At 36.2% G+C, this 13,679-nt stretch overlaps 1 protein-coding gene across 4 annotated transcripts in view; it reads right to left on the bottom strand.

Moving 5' to 3' along the window:
- Positions 1-13,679, bottom strand: part of LOC145270916 (tRNA-specific adenosine deaminase 1-like) — a 235,289-nt gene that overhangs the window by 110,279 nt on the left and 111,331 nt on the right. For all 4 annotated transcript variants that reach the window (XM_080126565.1, XM_080126618.1, XM_080126497.1 and 1 more), the window contains 2 exons: positions 8,971-9,254; positions 7,253-7,458 (listed from right to left, as the gene is read on the bottom strand). In XM_080126565.1, the coding sequence (XP_079982691.1) occupies positions 7,253-7,458; positions 8,971-9,254 (490 nt within the window). The remainder of the gene's footprint in view (positions 1-7,252; positions 7,459-8,970; positions 9,255-13,679) is intronic.

Below are 13,679 nucleotides of genomic sequence, written 5' to 3'. Positions count from 1 at the left end.
CAAAGGTTGAAGAAAAAGCTGCTTTCCAAGTTGGTAGTACTTTGTGAACAGTAGTCCGAGATTTCGGGAATTTTCTTTTTCTATGTCTATCCTTGTGGCCATCTCACTATCACTAGTAAGGATGCTGGAGGTAAACATTTTATCTGGGCTGATGTCATCTGCCTGATAGTCAGGGACCCGAATCTTGGATTAACCACTAAGGAGGCTGTCCTATCAGCAGGTACAAAGTACTGGGGCTGCTGTATTGCCATTTGGTGAATGGATTCTGGACCATGCAGTAGTCTCTGGTGGGGCCTCTTGATGCCATACTAGTGGGTAATTGTTACGGCTTTACCTAATCATGTAATTTCCTCTCTTTTCTCTCTTGCTTTCCCTCTCTGTCCTGCTCTAACCAAGTATGCCGACCTGTTCCACAAATCCCAAAACCTCAACATGAAATATCTCCAGAAAAAAAACACAAATAAACCTAGAACCCTATCCTCCAATGTAAACCCCTACTACCATGTTTCCTTCTCCAACATCAGGGGTCTACCTTCCAGAGGTTGAAACCCAATTACAGGAGACGAAACCGGACATATTCTTCCTAAGCGAAACTGGCATAGGGCCGACCACTTCCCTAGATGAGTTCATAATTAACAGCTAAATCTGACCCCCAAGATAGCCATGGGCATGGAATATGTGCCTACATTAAAGATGACTTTCCGTGTGGCAGGGATATCTCTAGATCTCTAATTTATCTTATATGCGCTCCTGGGTTGCACTTGCTTACACCACCACATTTATATTTGTCCTCTATCGCCCCCACAACAGCGGAGTTACTATCTTTAAGAGTATATCTGAGAAAATTAACCACATCCTGTCTGCTCATCCTTCGGCTAACATTCATTTGTGGTGACTTCAATGTCCATAATGTGGAATGGCTGACCCACTCAAATAATACAGATGAGGGGAGGTTCTGTCATGATTTTGCCATTGCCTATGACCTCACACAGATTGTTCATGAGCCCATCTGTGTGCCCGATACTACCGGTCAGTATGCAAGCCTTCTAGACCTTTTTCTCTCAACTTCCCCTGAGCTATGTTCATGTTCCGTTTTATCTCTTCTGGGATCCTCCAACCACTCTGTTGTATCAGTTAAGATAAAAATAAAATGTAATAAGTCTTCAGACGTACCTCTCCACCGTACTGTATATCGATACTCTATGGCTGATTGGGATAGCTTCCGTACATTCATATCTGATCTACCTCTGCATTCCATGTTTAAAAAGGATGTGTCCTCTATAGTATCAGACCTGACCGAATGGTTAATTGTAGGCATAGACCGTTTCATACCATCCAAAAAATTCCAACAAAAACCTAACAGCCAGCCATGGTTCTCCCCAGAAGTTACTGCTGCCATCGTGCACAGAAATCACTTTTTCCATAACTACCAACATAATAAATGTACTGAGACTAAAGCTGCTTTCAGGATTGCCAGCAACCACTGTAAAAGAGTAATAAAAAATGCAAGAGAGCTATGCTCAGTCCGTTAAATCCAAAGAGCAGCGGCTTGGTTCCCACCAGTTTTGGCCAAAGGTAATCTCGTCAGCATCAGATAAGGCCAAACTATTTGCCAAGAACTTTGCAGCTAATTCTACCCTATGTAACGAAGGCCATCAACTCCCCATATTTTCTCCCATAACACAGAACACGCTAGGTAACATACAAATATCTGTGCATGAGGTCCCCAAGCACCTTAATTCCAGTAAAGCAACTGGCCCTGACAGCATTCCTATTATAGTGTTAAAAAAGCTTCAACCAGAACTTGCCCCCATACTTACAAAACTGTTTAAACATTGCCTTAAGGAGAAGTGCTTTCCAATACCATGGAAAACCTCATCAGTATGCCCTGTATTTAAGAATTCAGGTGATAAGTCATCTCCCTCTACATACAGACCAATAAGTCTCCTGTGTGTCATGAGGAAGTTGCTGGAATCCGTATTAAATAGAGAAGTAGTCAACCACCTCAGCAGAAATAACCTTCTTAGTGACACACGATATGGTTTCCGTTACAGCAGATGTGCTAACGGTTATATCTCATAGGATTAGCGAATCTCTCGACAAAGGCTTCCTTTCTAGGGCAATTGCTCTTGACATATAAAAGACCTTCGATAAGGTATGGCATAAAGGCCTACTTCACAAGATTTCCAGCTACAGTATAACTGGAAATGTTTTCTCAATCATTAAATCATTTCTCTCTGATAGGCTGATAAAAGTAGTGATTGATGGGCAGAAATCAGAAGCCCACAGTATTAATGCTGGAGTCCCTCAGGGATCCATCCTGGGCTCAACTCTCTTCCTGATCTACATCAATGATCTCCCAAAACACATACTTAAATCATTCGTTGACATCTATGCTGATGACATGACCATCTACGGCAACACATCAAAGGCTGTAAACGACAAAGTTCTCTCTGACTCTGCCTCCTCTGATCTCGAGCGCGTGGTACAGTGGGGGAAGAGGTGGCTGATTTACCTTTAATGCATCTAAAACCAAGCTCCTATCTTTACATCATCAACGCTCTGATCCCCATCTGGCATCAATTAAAATGGATGGCTCTTGTCTAGGGGAAGCCCCATGTTTTGATAAGCTTCTGGGTTTGACCTTTACTTCTGATCTGAAGTGGAACACATACATCAAGTCTGTTGCCAAGGTCATTGGGAAAATGGTGGGATCCTTCTACCGCTCCAGAAGATATCTCACTACTGATGCTATTCTCTATCTATATAAAAGCCAAGTACGTCCAAGGATAGAATACTGCTGTCATATCTGAGCAGGAGCTGCTAAAAACAGCCTATCCTGCCTTGACAGAGTACAAAATAGACTTTGTGGCTTAGTGGGGGAATCCCTTTTCTTTTCCCTGCAATCTCTCTCCCACAGAAGAGACGTTGCGAGCCTATCTTTGTTTTAATATTACTTCCATGGCAAGTGCTCGTCTGAGCTCCAATCTCTGATCCCCATCACCAATCTTTCACGATAAACACCTGTCTAGCTGAAACCACTGTCAATAATTTTCTCCACTCTTTATCTGTGCCTAAATCAAAACCATAAAAATTCCATGAACAAAGCTTCTTTCTTAGAACTGCACGCATGTGGAACTCTCTACCTCTTGCCTGTTTCCCTCCTGACTTCAACATGGATGTCTTCAAGTCCAACATAAACAAATTCCTGATGAACCACCCCCTTAAGTAATGATACTTTATCAAATCTCCAATACTAACGAATACTACAACACTATCCCAGTGATTACTGTACATGCAATAACCCTTATTACTGAGTGGCTTCTGGGCCTTGATAAGTGGTGACCTCCATGTAAAAAAAAAAAAAAAAAAAAAAAGAATGGGCAGAATTTGATTAGTTAAGAACTAACATGACGGACGCAGCTGATAGCATCACCCATAACTTTTCTATATCCCATTCCTTGACACAGACAGTAATATTCCCAACCTGTCTCTCAGATCATCAGGATCAGCAAGCCTCACTTCTGGATTTATTTCTGACAACAGTTCCTAAGGATTGTGTAATAAATGTCCATTGACCACTCGGGAATGCTGATCATGTTGTGATAATGAAGTTGAAGAACCATTGTTCAAACGACAAGGTACTACAATAAGGCTGACTGGGATGCTATCACAGATCACATCTGAAATGCTCCATGAGAAAATAGCTTTCCTCTTTCTGCAGAACAGTGCACAAATGAGACCACTGAATGGTTCAAAGCAGCAATTGGAGCACATGTTCCCACACGGAAATTCTATAACAAACCCAGCTCTCTATTTCTATTTATGCAGCTGCCATTGCTAGATGGCAGCTGCATACCACAGACTTATCTGACATAAGTCTAGTACAAAAAGAGAAACCTATAGAAGTTATATAAGAAATAAATAGCAACAGTTAAGAGAGAGTATACTGAAACCATCAGAAAATGCAGTGAAGTGCAAAAATTAGGAACTCATCATTTCTGGAAAATCTACAACAGCGTAGTAAACAATGGGAAATCAACAATTCCTCCACTATCCAACAATTATGAGGTTGTTTGCACAGCAATCGAGAAGGCTTGCCTATCGGTTTCATGAACAAAACTTCTTTCTTAGAATTGCACGTCTGTGGAACTCTGTTTTGTTTTCCTGCTTTCCAACTGACTACAATATGGTCGTCTTTAATTCCACCGTAAACAAGTTCTTGAGATGAGCTGTCCCCTTAAGTAATCCAATTTACCAAATTTACACTACTAACAATTACTACAATATTTTCCCATGTATTACCGTACACTCATTAACACTTATCCTCGAGTGGCCTCCGGGCCTTGATAAGTGGTGACTCCTTTTTTAAAAAAAAATAAATACATTTTGGCAAAAGAACTGACCTATTAAATTATCACCCCATTAGCTTCCCTCCCTCTTTTTGCCAAAAAATTTGAGTCCATAATTAATCAAGCTCTAGTTTGCCGCCTTACACCTGCTAAACTTTTGTCCAACCAACAGTATGGATTTAGGCAACCCCTTCTACTGCAAATATCCTGACTGTAATATCTGAATGTATATACCATGCACTGACATTGGCAGAAGAGGCTAAGGCAGTAGTCCTAGATATATCTAAGGCTTTTGACAGGGTATGGCATGACGGTCTTCTCATGAAAATCAGATCATATGAATGAATACTTAACATAATTAAATCCTTCTTAAATAAGAGAAGAATCCAGGTTGTCCTCGATGGTCATACATCAAAACAATATGATATAAATACAGGTGCACCTCAGGGATCGATCCTGGGACCTTTATTATTCCTTATATTCATAAATGACCTCCCGGATAAAATTGTCTCGAGATGAGTATATTTGCTGATTACATCATGCTCTATAACAGGAACGAAGGGGAAAACATATGAACACATATGCAAGGCAATGGTAGAAACCCTAAAGGAAAATCTCCAATCTGTAGTGGAATGAGGACCAAAATGGATGGTCATATTCAATGCTGCCAAGATTAAGCTATTTTCCTTTAATAATAACAAGAAGCCTTCTCAACCAATGATAGCTATGGCTAATGATACATTATCTGAAAGTACTTTGTTAAAACGCCACCATTCGCCCATGTATGGAGTATTGTCATCACATTTGTACTGCTGCATCTGCTACTTTTCTCTCACTCCTGGACAGGGTTCAAAAGAGAGTCACCAACCTAATAAGTCCCATCGATGAAATGTTGCATCCCTCTACCTGTTTTATAAGTATTTTAATGGTAGCTGCTCCAACAAACTACAAGCCTTGATACCCTTGATGTAAATACCCCCAACAACCAAACCCAACAAGCAGCAAAATCTCACCCCTACACAGTAGAGATCTCCAGATGCAAGAAAGTTTTCTACTGTAATAGTTTGTATCCCTAAGACTGCTAAACTTTGGAATTGCCTTCCAGGGTTCCTGCTTCCCTGACTGTACTGACATGCAGAAGTTCGTGTAATGTAAACAGACATCTTGCTGCTCAACTCTCCACATAGTATCCTTGCAACTTGCGTCCCAGACAGTAGCCCCTTACATCAAAGTGGCATTGTACCTTGTTTGGGGTGAAAATGCAATAAAAAAAAAGTATTAAAGCACTATATAGGAAAGACGATAAAACTTGTAACAAATATTATACACCCTCACATTCACCCATGAAAGATGCTCCAATGACACATCACTAGCCAGGTTCATGTGGAAGCTAAAAGAAAGCTGCCGCCGCCACCACCACCACCACCACCACCACCATCACCACCCTAAAAATCATCATCAGTATATAATTCACCAAAGTGAAGGATCCTCTACCTACATGGAAAAGCTGCTCTACTCCAACAGATATCTGCGTTCTTTTCATAATGTCAGAACTAATCTCAAACGAGAACAAAGGACTAGTAACTGCAAACTTAAACCACACCTACCACAACAAAAGAGTAACTGCAAACTTAAACCACACCTACCACAACTAATAATACCATAAATACACAAAATAAGATTAATAAAACAAACAAAGTAGTAGAATTATTGAACTGGAATGGATGATTGTGATTGCATTCATGATAAAAGTAAAATAATTGTTTTTGACATGAAGAACATTGGTGTGCGAGAAGACATCATTTTCACTAATACCTATATAAAAAAAATGGATTCACTAATACCTGTATAAAAAAAATGGATTCACTAATTCACTAATATCTGTATAAAAAAAATGGATTCACTAATATCTGTATAAAAAAATGGATTCACTAATACCTGTATAAAAAAATGGATTCACTAATACCTGTATAAAAAAAATGGATTCACTAATACCTGTATAAAAAAAATGGATTCACTAATACCTGTATAAAAAAACATGGATTCACTAATACCTGCATAAAAAAAATGGATTCACTAATATCTGTATAAAAAAAATGGATTCACTAATACCTGTATAAAAAAAAAATCTTCTTGTGCAATTTGAACTTGAAATTGATTTAGCCGAGCCGGATTAAAGCACACAATTGGATGGCCAAGAGAGTGATATGATTTTCATAGATGTATGTAAATTTTTCAAGATAACGAAAGAAAAATAATTTCTCAGAGAGTTCAACATTAAGATTATAAGCCTAATTTTATAGTGAAAGGGGGAAAAATTGTCATAGGTTTAATACAATAATGTCAGTTGTATGCTGAAGCAAAAACTAAACATGTGGAACACTCTGAAACATGATCACCTCAAGAATGAATGGTGTAAAATCTTAGCACATAAAACCGTGGAACATTGGTGTAAAGTGAAATGATAACTGGTCTGCTGCAAAGAGGTTATAAGTGAAAGTCACAAGTTGTTGGTGAATGAAATGTGTTCATATCATTACAAAATGAAGTTGTTTTTATAAGTAAATACTAACTCAGAAATTATTATTTATTAATTTAAACAGCTCATTAGTGTGTCACCATGTAAAAAGCTTGGGGAACCATTGATATAAAGTAACAAACCGGTGGGAGATAATTATGGAATCGAATTAATAGATTATTATTTTAAAGATTCATAATCATCCTAAAATGGATTCCAGTTTTTAAGAAGATAACCAGTAACACAGTCACATGTGGAAATTCAAATGTAGACATGAAATTCATCAGAAAAAGAACATCCAATACCAATTTAAAATGATGAAAATAATTTAAATTGCAGCTTGAACAATGCAAAAGTTATGAAGATAATAAAAATAATTTACATGTATTGCAAGGATCATGATTTTCATTTTTACTGTTTTTATCCATTAAATTTTTTGGATCTTCTCTTCCATCGGGAAACTTCAGACATGATTGCAAGATGATAGGTTCATGCAGATGGTAATTCTCTGGTAAACTTAAAAGCCCAACTTTTTCTTTCAGCCGTCCGATTAAAGCTCTGTACATAGCTTCCTGATTGAATGGACACCTGTAAAAATATTTTACACACTTAAGAGTAAATATATCATTAAATGAATTACATGTACTACCTATTTTCAAATATAGATACCTGACGATTTCTTTAAAAATTGTATTTCAAATATATTCATAGATTTTTAAAATATTTAATAAAGTTCTTCTAGTATTAAAAGAATATATATTCAGTAAAAAGCAACTATTTTCAAGAAAAAACTGTTCAAGTAGTTCAATGTTGAATGTAAGTTGAAGCTAAAAATATACTGATTTACCCTTCATCATGGCCTTTATATTTTAAACTTGTTTAAAGTAGATCACTTTCTTTATTTTTCACGACTTTTCTTGTAAAAGCTAGATTTAAAACGATCCATCTATGAATCAATAATAACGCTTCTTCCCATTATTTACAATACAGCCAATTTTGACATTCAGAATTTGATTTCTCCTTGGAAAAATTAGTGTCTTTTTAAACGAGAATTTATACTAAGAGCAAAATATTTGAGAAAAATAATGTTCAGCTAGATATGGGAAACCATAGACAACAGGTTTTTTATGTCCATAAATTAGTAGCAGATTGATGTTTGCAAATTGTGGTTTGCTAGAAAGAATGCAGATATCTATATTCTAGCAGATAGGCAGAGGTAGAAGTTGGTTTTCTGAATGTCTCATAGTTGATGTTTGTGTACCTCTCAGACACATATGGGCTTTTCAGTTTTTGTGTTTGGTTAGACTTGTGTTTTGATTCAGTTAGACTAATGAAGTTTGATTTACAAGCCTGTTGTTCAGTAGAAGAAAACAAGTAACATCCCTCAAAATAACCCTTTGTTACTTGTTTTAAACTGGAGTTGTACTTTCCTCTTTATTTGTACAAATTCAACCACTCTAGTAAGTCAGTCAGTATGGTTATGGCAGTATTTCATCAGCATCATATCAATGCCCATAATGTTTCTAAGCACCACCATCCAGCAACTCACAAGCCTCTTTCATATTCACTTCATAGAATATTAAATATCCACCAATGCATACATGCCAAATCTGTAAACGCAATAGCAGCATGGATGCTTGCCATTTATATTTAAAAAAGGGTTTACCATCTTTTCAAAAAGTTAGCCTTATTGTTTTTGAACAACATTCATTAATTCATTGTTTTACATGCCAGTATGAAACTGGTAATACAATTGAGTGTACACATTAAACAGCACATTATACCATTATGTGAAAATCGGTGATGGTTTTTAAGAGCAAATTTTTTATACAACCGTTTGTCAGCAATATTTATTTGCTTAACAATTCCATTTGCACTAATTGTTATAACTGCTTTAAAAACTCAGTTAAACCAAACCTTTAAACAATGATTTATATTTAACTGTTAACAGGATTTGTCTATTCTTTAAATCTTGAAAATGATAATGATTTCTTTGGTTGTATATCTTAGGAGATAAATTTGTATATCTTTTTTGATTCTTATGAGATAAATTTACTAAAACGAATCTGCTTTTATTAAATTATGAAAAACAGTAATTACTTTCCAAGAATGAAAGAATCAAAATAGATTGGTTTCACAAGAAAGTGATTCAATAAAGAACCTTGGCAACCAAGAATATTCCATCTGGCCATTTTGTCACTGCATGACAAACTCAAAGTGCGACATCCTCGCCCAGGTTTGATCCGCAGCACACCAATGCAATGGTATCCTGCACCAGGTGCATGGTTATCTTGTTCACCTTTAGGAACACATTTTGCACCTGTACGGAATATATCTTCTGCATGAAAAGACTGTATGCTTTGGGTTTTTCCTGTCAGTTGTTCCTACAAAATAAAAGTATTTCATTTGATAAAAAAATGCTTGAATGTCCAATAGCACACAGAAAGAAACATGGCATCTATATACAATTCAATTTCTTTTTGTATTCGTTCTACAAAATAATCTGACACAAATTTTGGAAGTGAAATTCTATTTTAATTCTTTTGAAAACCTAAAATTATCTTCATAAAATAATAGTGTCATTCAAAGAAAAAGATTATTACAACTTAGTTTCATAAAAACTATTAATTGCAATTGACTCAACTGGTTTTCTTATTCACAAATAAATCTGTTATTTCTGTTCTTCATTTTAATAAATGAAGAACAGAGATAACAGATTTATTTAGATGATGGAGTGAGGAGGAGGAGGAGGAGGGTAAGGAGAGAAGGGGGAAGGTTAGGTTTGGGCAAACAGGCATGTGCGTAATAGAATTTCTTCGGGTGGGAGGGGAGAAGAATTGTATGTTCAAATTAGTCAATTATTTAGATCAAATCAAAGCACTTTCTTTTTTAGTAAATTTTATTATAGTTGAAATTTTTGAGATGAGGATTGATAATTTATACATAATTTATTGATTATATATATATATATATATATATATATATATATATATATATATATATATATATATATATATATATATATAAGCGAGATAAGACATGGATTAAAAATCAGGTGAAATATCCTGATAGATATTCCTTGAGGTAATACCTTCAGGGTGATCCTAGCCAAAAAGGAGAAGCTCAATATTTAAAAATAGAGCAATATATAAGTTTAGAGGTTAAATTCTGAAAATCAAAATACATATACTCGAGTTAAGAATTTATTGTTTGACAAAAAGAATATATAGAAGGGGGTTATGTTAATTTCCTTAATACATGGATTTTCAATAATGGATCATATCATCAGCGGAAATGAAATGTGGTTAGCAAAATGTTCAGCTGTGAATAGACACATATTTTGCTTTTCAGCACAAATATTGAAAAAGTTTTTTGGGTGATGAATTATATGGAAATTATTATGTGAAAATAATTATAGGAAAAGGAGTTTCATACAACCTGGGCAGTCCATTATCGGAAGGAGTATGATATCTTCCGGGGTATTATTGCCAGGTAGGTAGAATATTGGTCCAGGGGAGAAGGCAGTAATCTCATATAACAAGAATGCATGGTTGCTCCATACTGATTTTCCGAAGGTATACAGAGCAGCCGTATTCATTGGTGAGTTGAATATGTTTTGGCAGATGTGATCCAAAGTCTTTTTAGGTGTAGAAACAGTGTATCAGATATTGGATGAATGTTCCATTGCATATATTCCTGTCGGTGATGGAATTTGAATGTTGAGTTTTATATGCATATTTATGGTGCGATAGACCTTGAAAATCAATGGCCTGAGTTGAAAAGTATTCGGATTCGATCTAATGTGTTAGACGATTAGCTTCTAATATGGGCTGAATTCCTGGTACTCTGCTAGTCAGCTTTCTTGTTGAGAAGGGGTGAAGGAAGCCATTTAGATGAGGGAGTGAGGAGGAGGAGGGTAAGGAGAGAAGGGGGGAAGGTTAGGTTTGGGCAAACAGGCATGTGCTTTCTTCGGGTGGGAGGGGAGAAGAATTGTATGTCAATGTACTGAACCTAAATATAAGAGGTCAGCAAATTGACCGAATCCTAACACACAATTCCTCCCCACCCACCCGAAGAAATTCTATTACGCACATGCCGAAGGGGCTTATAAGACATATTTAGAGGTTTCTGGAAGAAATTTTGAGCAATTCTTCAGGTGCACTGAAATTTACTCCTTGGTAAAAATCACTGGAGTCGCAATTTTGCAAAAATTGAAATTCGCAAACTTCAAACAGGCATATCTTGAGATATAATTGAAGTTAGAAGACAAATGAGCTCATTTTTTTGCAACCTCAGACTCTGAGCTATTCAAATATATAAGTTTCATAATGATTTGAGGAAATTGCTAAAAATCCATATATCCGCTTGCCAGCCCTACTAATTGTTTACATTTATATTCCCATGACACATTAAATGGAAAATCTTACTGAGAATGCCCAATTTACTAGAATGAAAGAGCATATAAAACTTGTCCGTATGGATTTAGATGCTTTCTAACACACTACCAGGCACATAAAGTACATTTGTTTAGGAGTCAATAGAAATAATTTTATAAAATCAACAGTAGGTTCTCTACAGTGCAATATAGACTGCAATGTATTGTGGACGAAGTCACTGTGGAGAGGAATGTGAAGCTTCTTCCCTGTACACTATGGGAGAAGAGTTTCTTAACTAAAGCAGAAAATCAATCAATTTGATTAAAAAATGGATGATTTCACCGATTTCGATGACAATAAAAGTATGGGAGGGTGGAACATTTGTTGATCCTCATTCAATCTTGGACAACATTGAGTCTCCCTGCTAGTATATACAGGGTGTCCAAAAAGTCAGTGAAAGATTTTGAACCTAAATAGATTTTTTAATTTTGATGACATCTTTCTGCATAAAGATAATAGTACCTTCTGGGAGCGGGGAACGATCATTAACAGGATCGGTTGTATGGTCTATATGGTGAAAGGACCACACTCCACACATAAGAAACACTTAAACCAAATTCGCAAACGCACTTCAAACGAGCCAAGTGAAATTCCATCTGAAGAAGAGACGATGGACCTCCTATATGAGGCATTTGATCTGGAACCTCCTCAAACCAGTACGGAAATACGTCGTTCCACTAGAAAAAGGAAGCTGACGGACCCCTTGGAAGTCAACCCTAAGAGAAAAAATTATATTTCAGGGAAATAAATCTTCGGAGGGGGGTGTTCTGGGGTAACTGACACCCCTATTCCTGTCTTCACATGGACTCTTCCATCGCTGTGAAAGGCAGCCATTTTGGACTCTCTAATCAGAGATTTCATGCCAGCCTAATCGTTGACATGACTTTACAGACTCTCCTGTTTGATATTGTGAACCCCTAAAATAAGGCCACAACACAACACAACACAATCTGACATTGGGGGAAAAAATGCAAAATCGGAACAGTATTTATGAAAATAATGTCTTAAATGTTGCCCATTTTCAGTTTTGCATATTTGTGGTCTTTCTAAAAAATTATTCATGACAGATTGCAGAATCTCTGGATTGCGATTTTACTCCCCTATTTCATTCCTGATATTTTCCTTTAATTCTTGCAGGGTTTTCGGTTTGTTAACATAGACTTTTTCTTTAAAATATCCCCATAGGAAAAAGTCAGAGCCAGTCAAGTCTGGGGAACATGGTGGCCATTTGACATTGCCATAGCAACCTACGCTAGATATCACATTTCCCTATATCTGTAACCTAGCTTCCTTTTCTTCTGATGAGAAGCATTAGACTTTGAAATGTCATGGCATAAAAAGCTTCGGGTTTGTATTACCGTACACATAGATTTGAAAAAGTTGTCAAAAAACAAATATATAACAAATAAATGTTATCAAAGGTAAGATCAGTTACTTTTCTACCTAACTAGATAATTTTTTATTGTTTTTATTTAATGTAACATGTTTATTCAGCTCGAAAAACATGCAGTGTTTACCAATGTATTTGAAAATTGCAAATGGCGGGGCACTCTCTGGTGAACACGGCAAGTTTGGGAAAATGAGTTAAAACTAAAAGACTAAAAAAAATACTGTTAGGAACGCGTTCAATATATGTTACCGTAACAAAGGTGGATATATATTCGGTGGGTTTTTAATAGTATTTTGTGTATTTTTTTAGTTTTAACTCATTTTCCAAAACTTAGCATGTTCACCAGAGAGTGTCCTGATATTTGCAATTTTCAAATACATCAGTAAACAGTGTATGTTTTTCGAGCTGAATAAACATGTTACATTAAATAAAAACAATAAAAAATTATCCAGTAGAAAAATTATCTTGCCTTTGATAACATTTATTTGTTATATATTTGTTTTTTGACAACTTTTTTGAATCTATGTGTATAGTAATATAAAGCCGAAGCTTTTATAAAGCTGATGTTTGTTCATTAATAAACTCATATATATCTATACTAGTGGGGGGGGGATTACCCGGCGTTGCCCGGGTGTTGGGAAGTGTGTGTGTGTGTGTGTGTGTTGGGGGGGGGCAGATCAAAACAACCCTGTTTTAAAAAAAAAAAAACGTTGACCGGGTGTTTGGAGGTGTAAAAGAAAAAAAAAAGTTTTAGTAGAAAGGAATAGATGAATTGATAAGTGTGTTAAGTTGGTTTTTATAAACATTAAATGAAATTAACAGGTGCGAGAATGTTAAGTCGCGTGATGTTTGACCTAGTTTTAAGCTGGAAGCCAGTTTCTGTTTTTCCTGCTACGCGGTGATCAAAAAATATCTCGAAAATAGCTTGTAAAAGTTGGGTAAATTAAAGATAGCTGCGACCTACGTTCCTTAGTCGTAGATAT

The sequence above is a fragment of the Euprymna scolopes genome, chromosome 1 (assembly GCF_053919585.1).
Source record: "Euprymna scolopes isolate OS-2025 chromosome 1, ASM5391958v1, whole genome shotgun sequence".
In the NCBI taxonomy this organism is placed as follows: domain Eukaryota; kingdom Metazoa; phylum Mollusca; class Cephalopoda; order Sepiida; family Sepiolidae; genus Euprymna; species Euprymna scolopes.
Note: the sequence above shows the minus strand (reverse complement) of the source record. Positions and strands in the feature narration are given on the sequence as shown.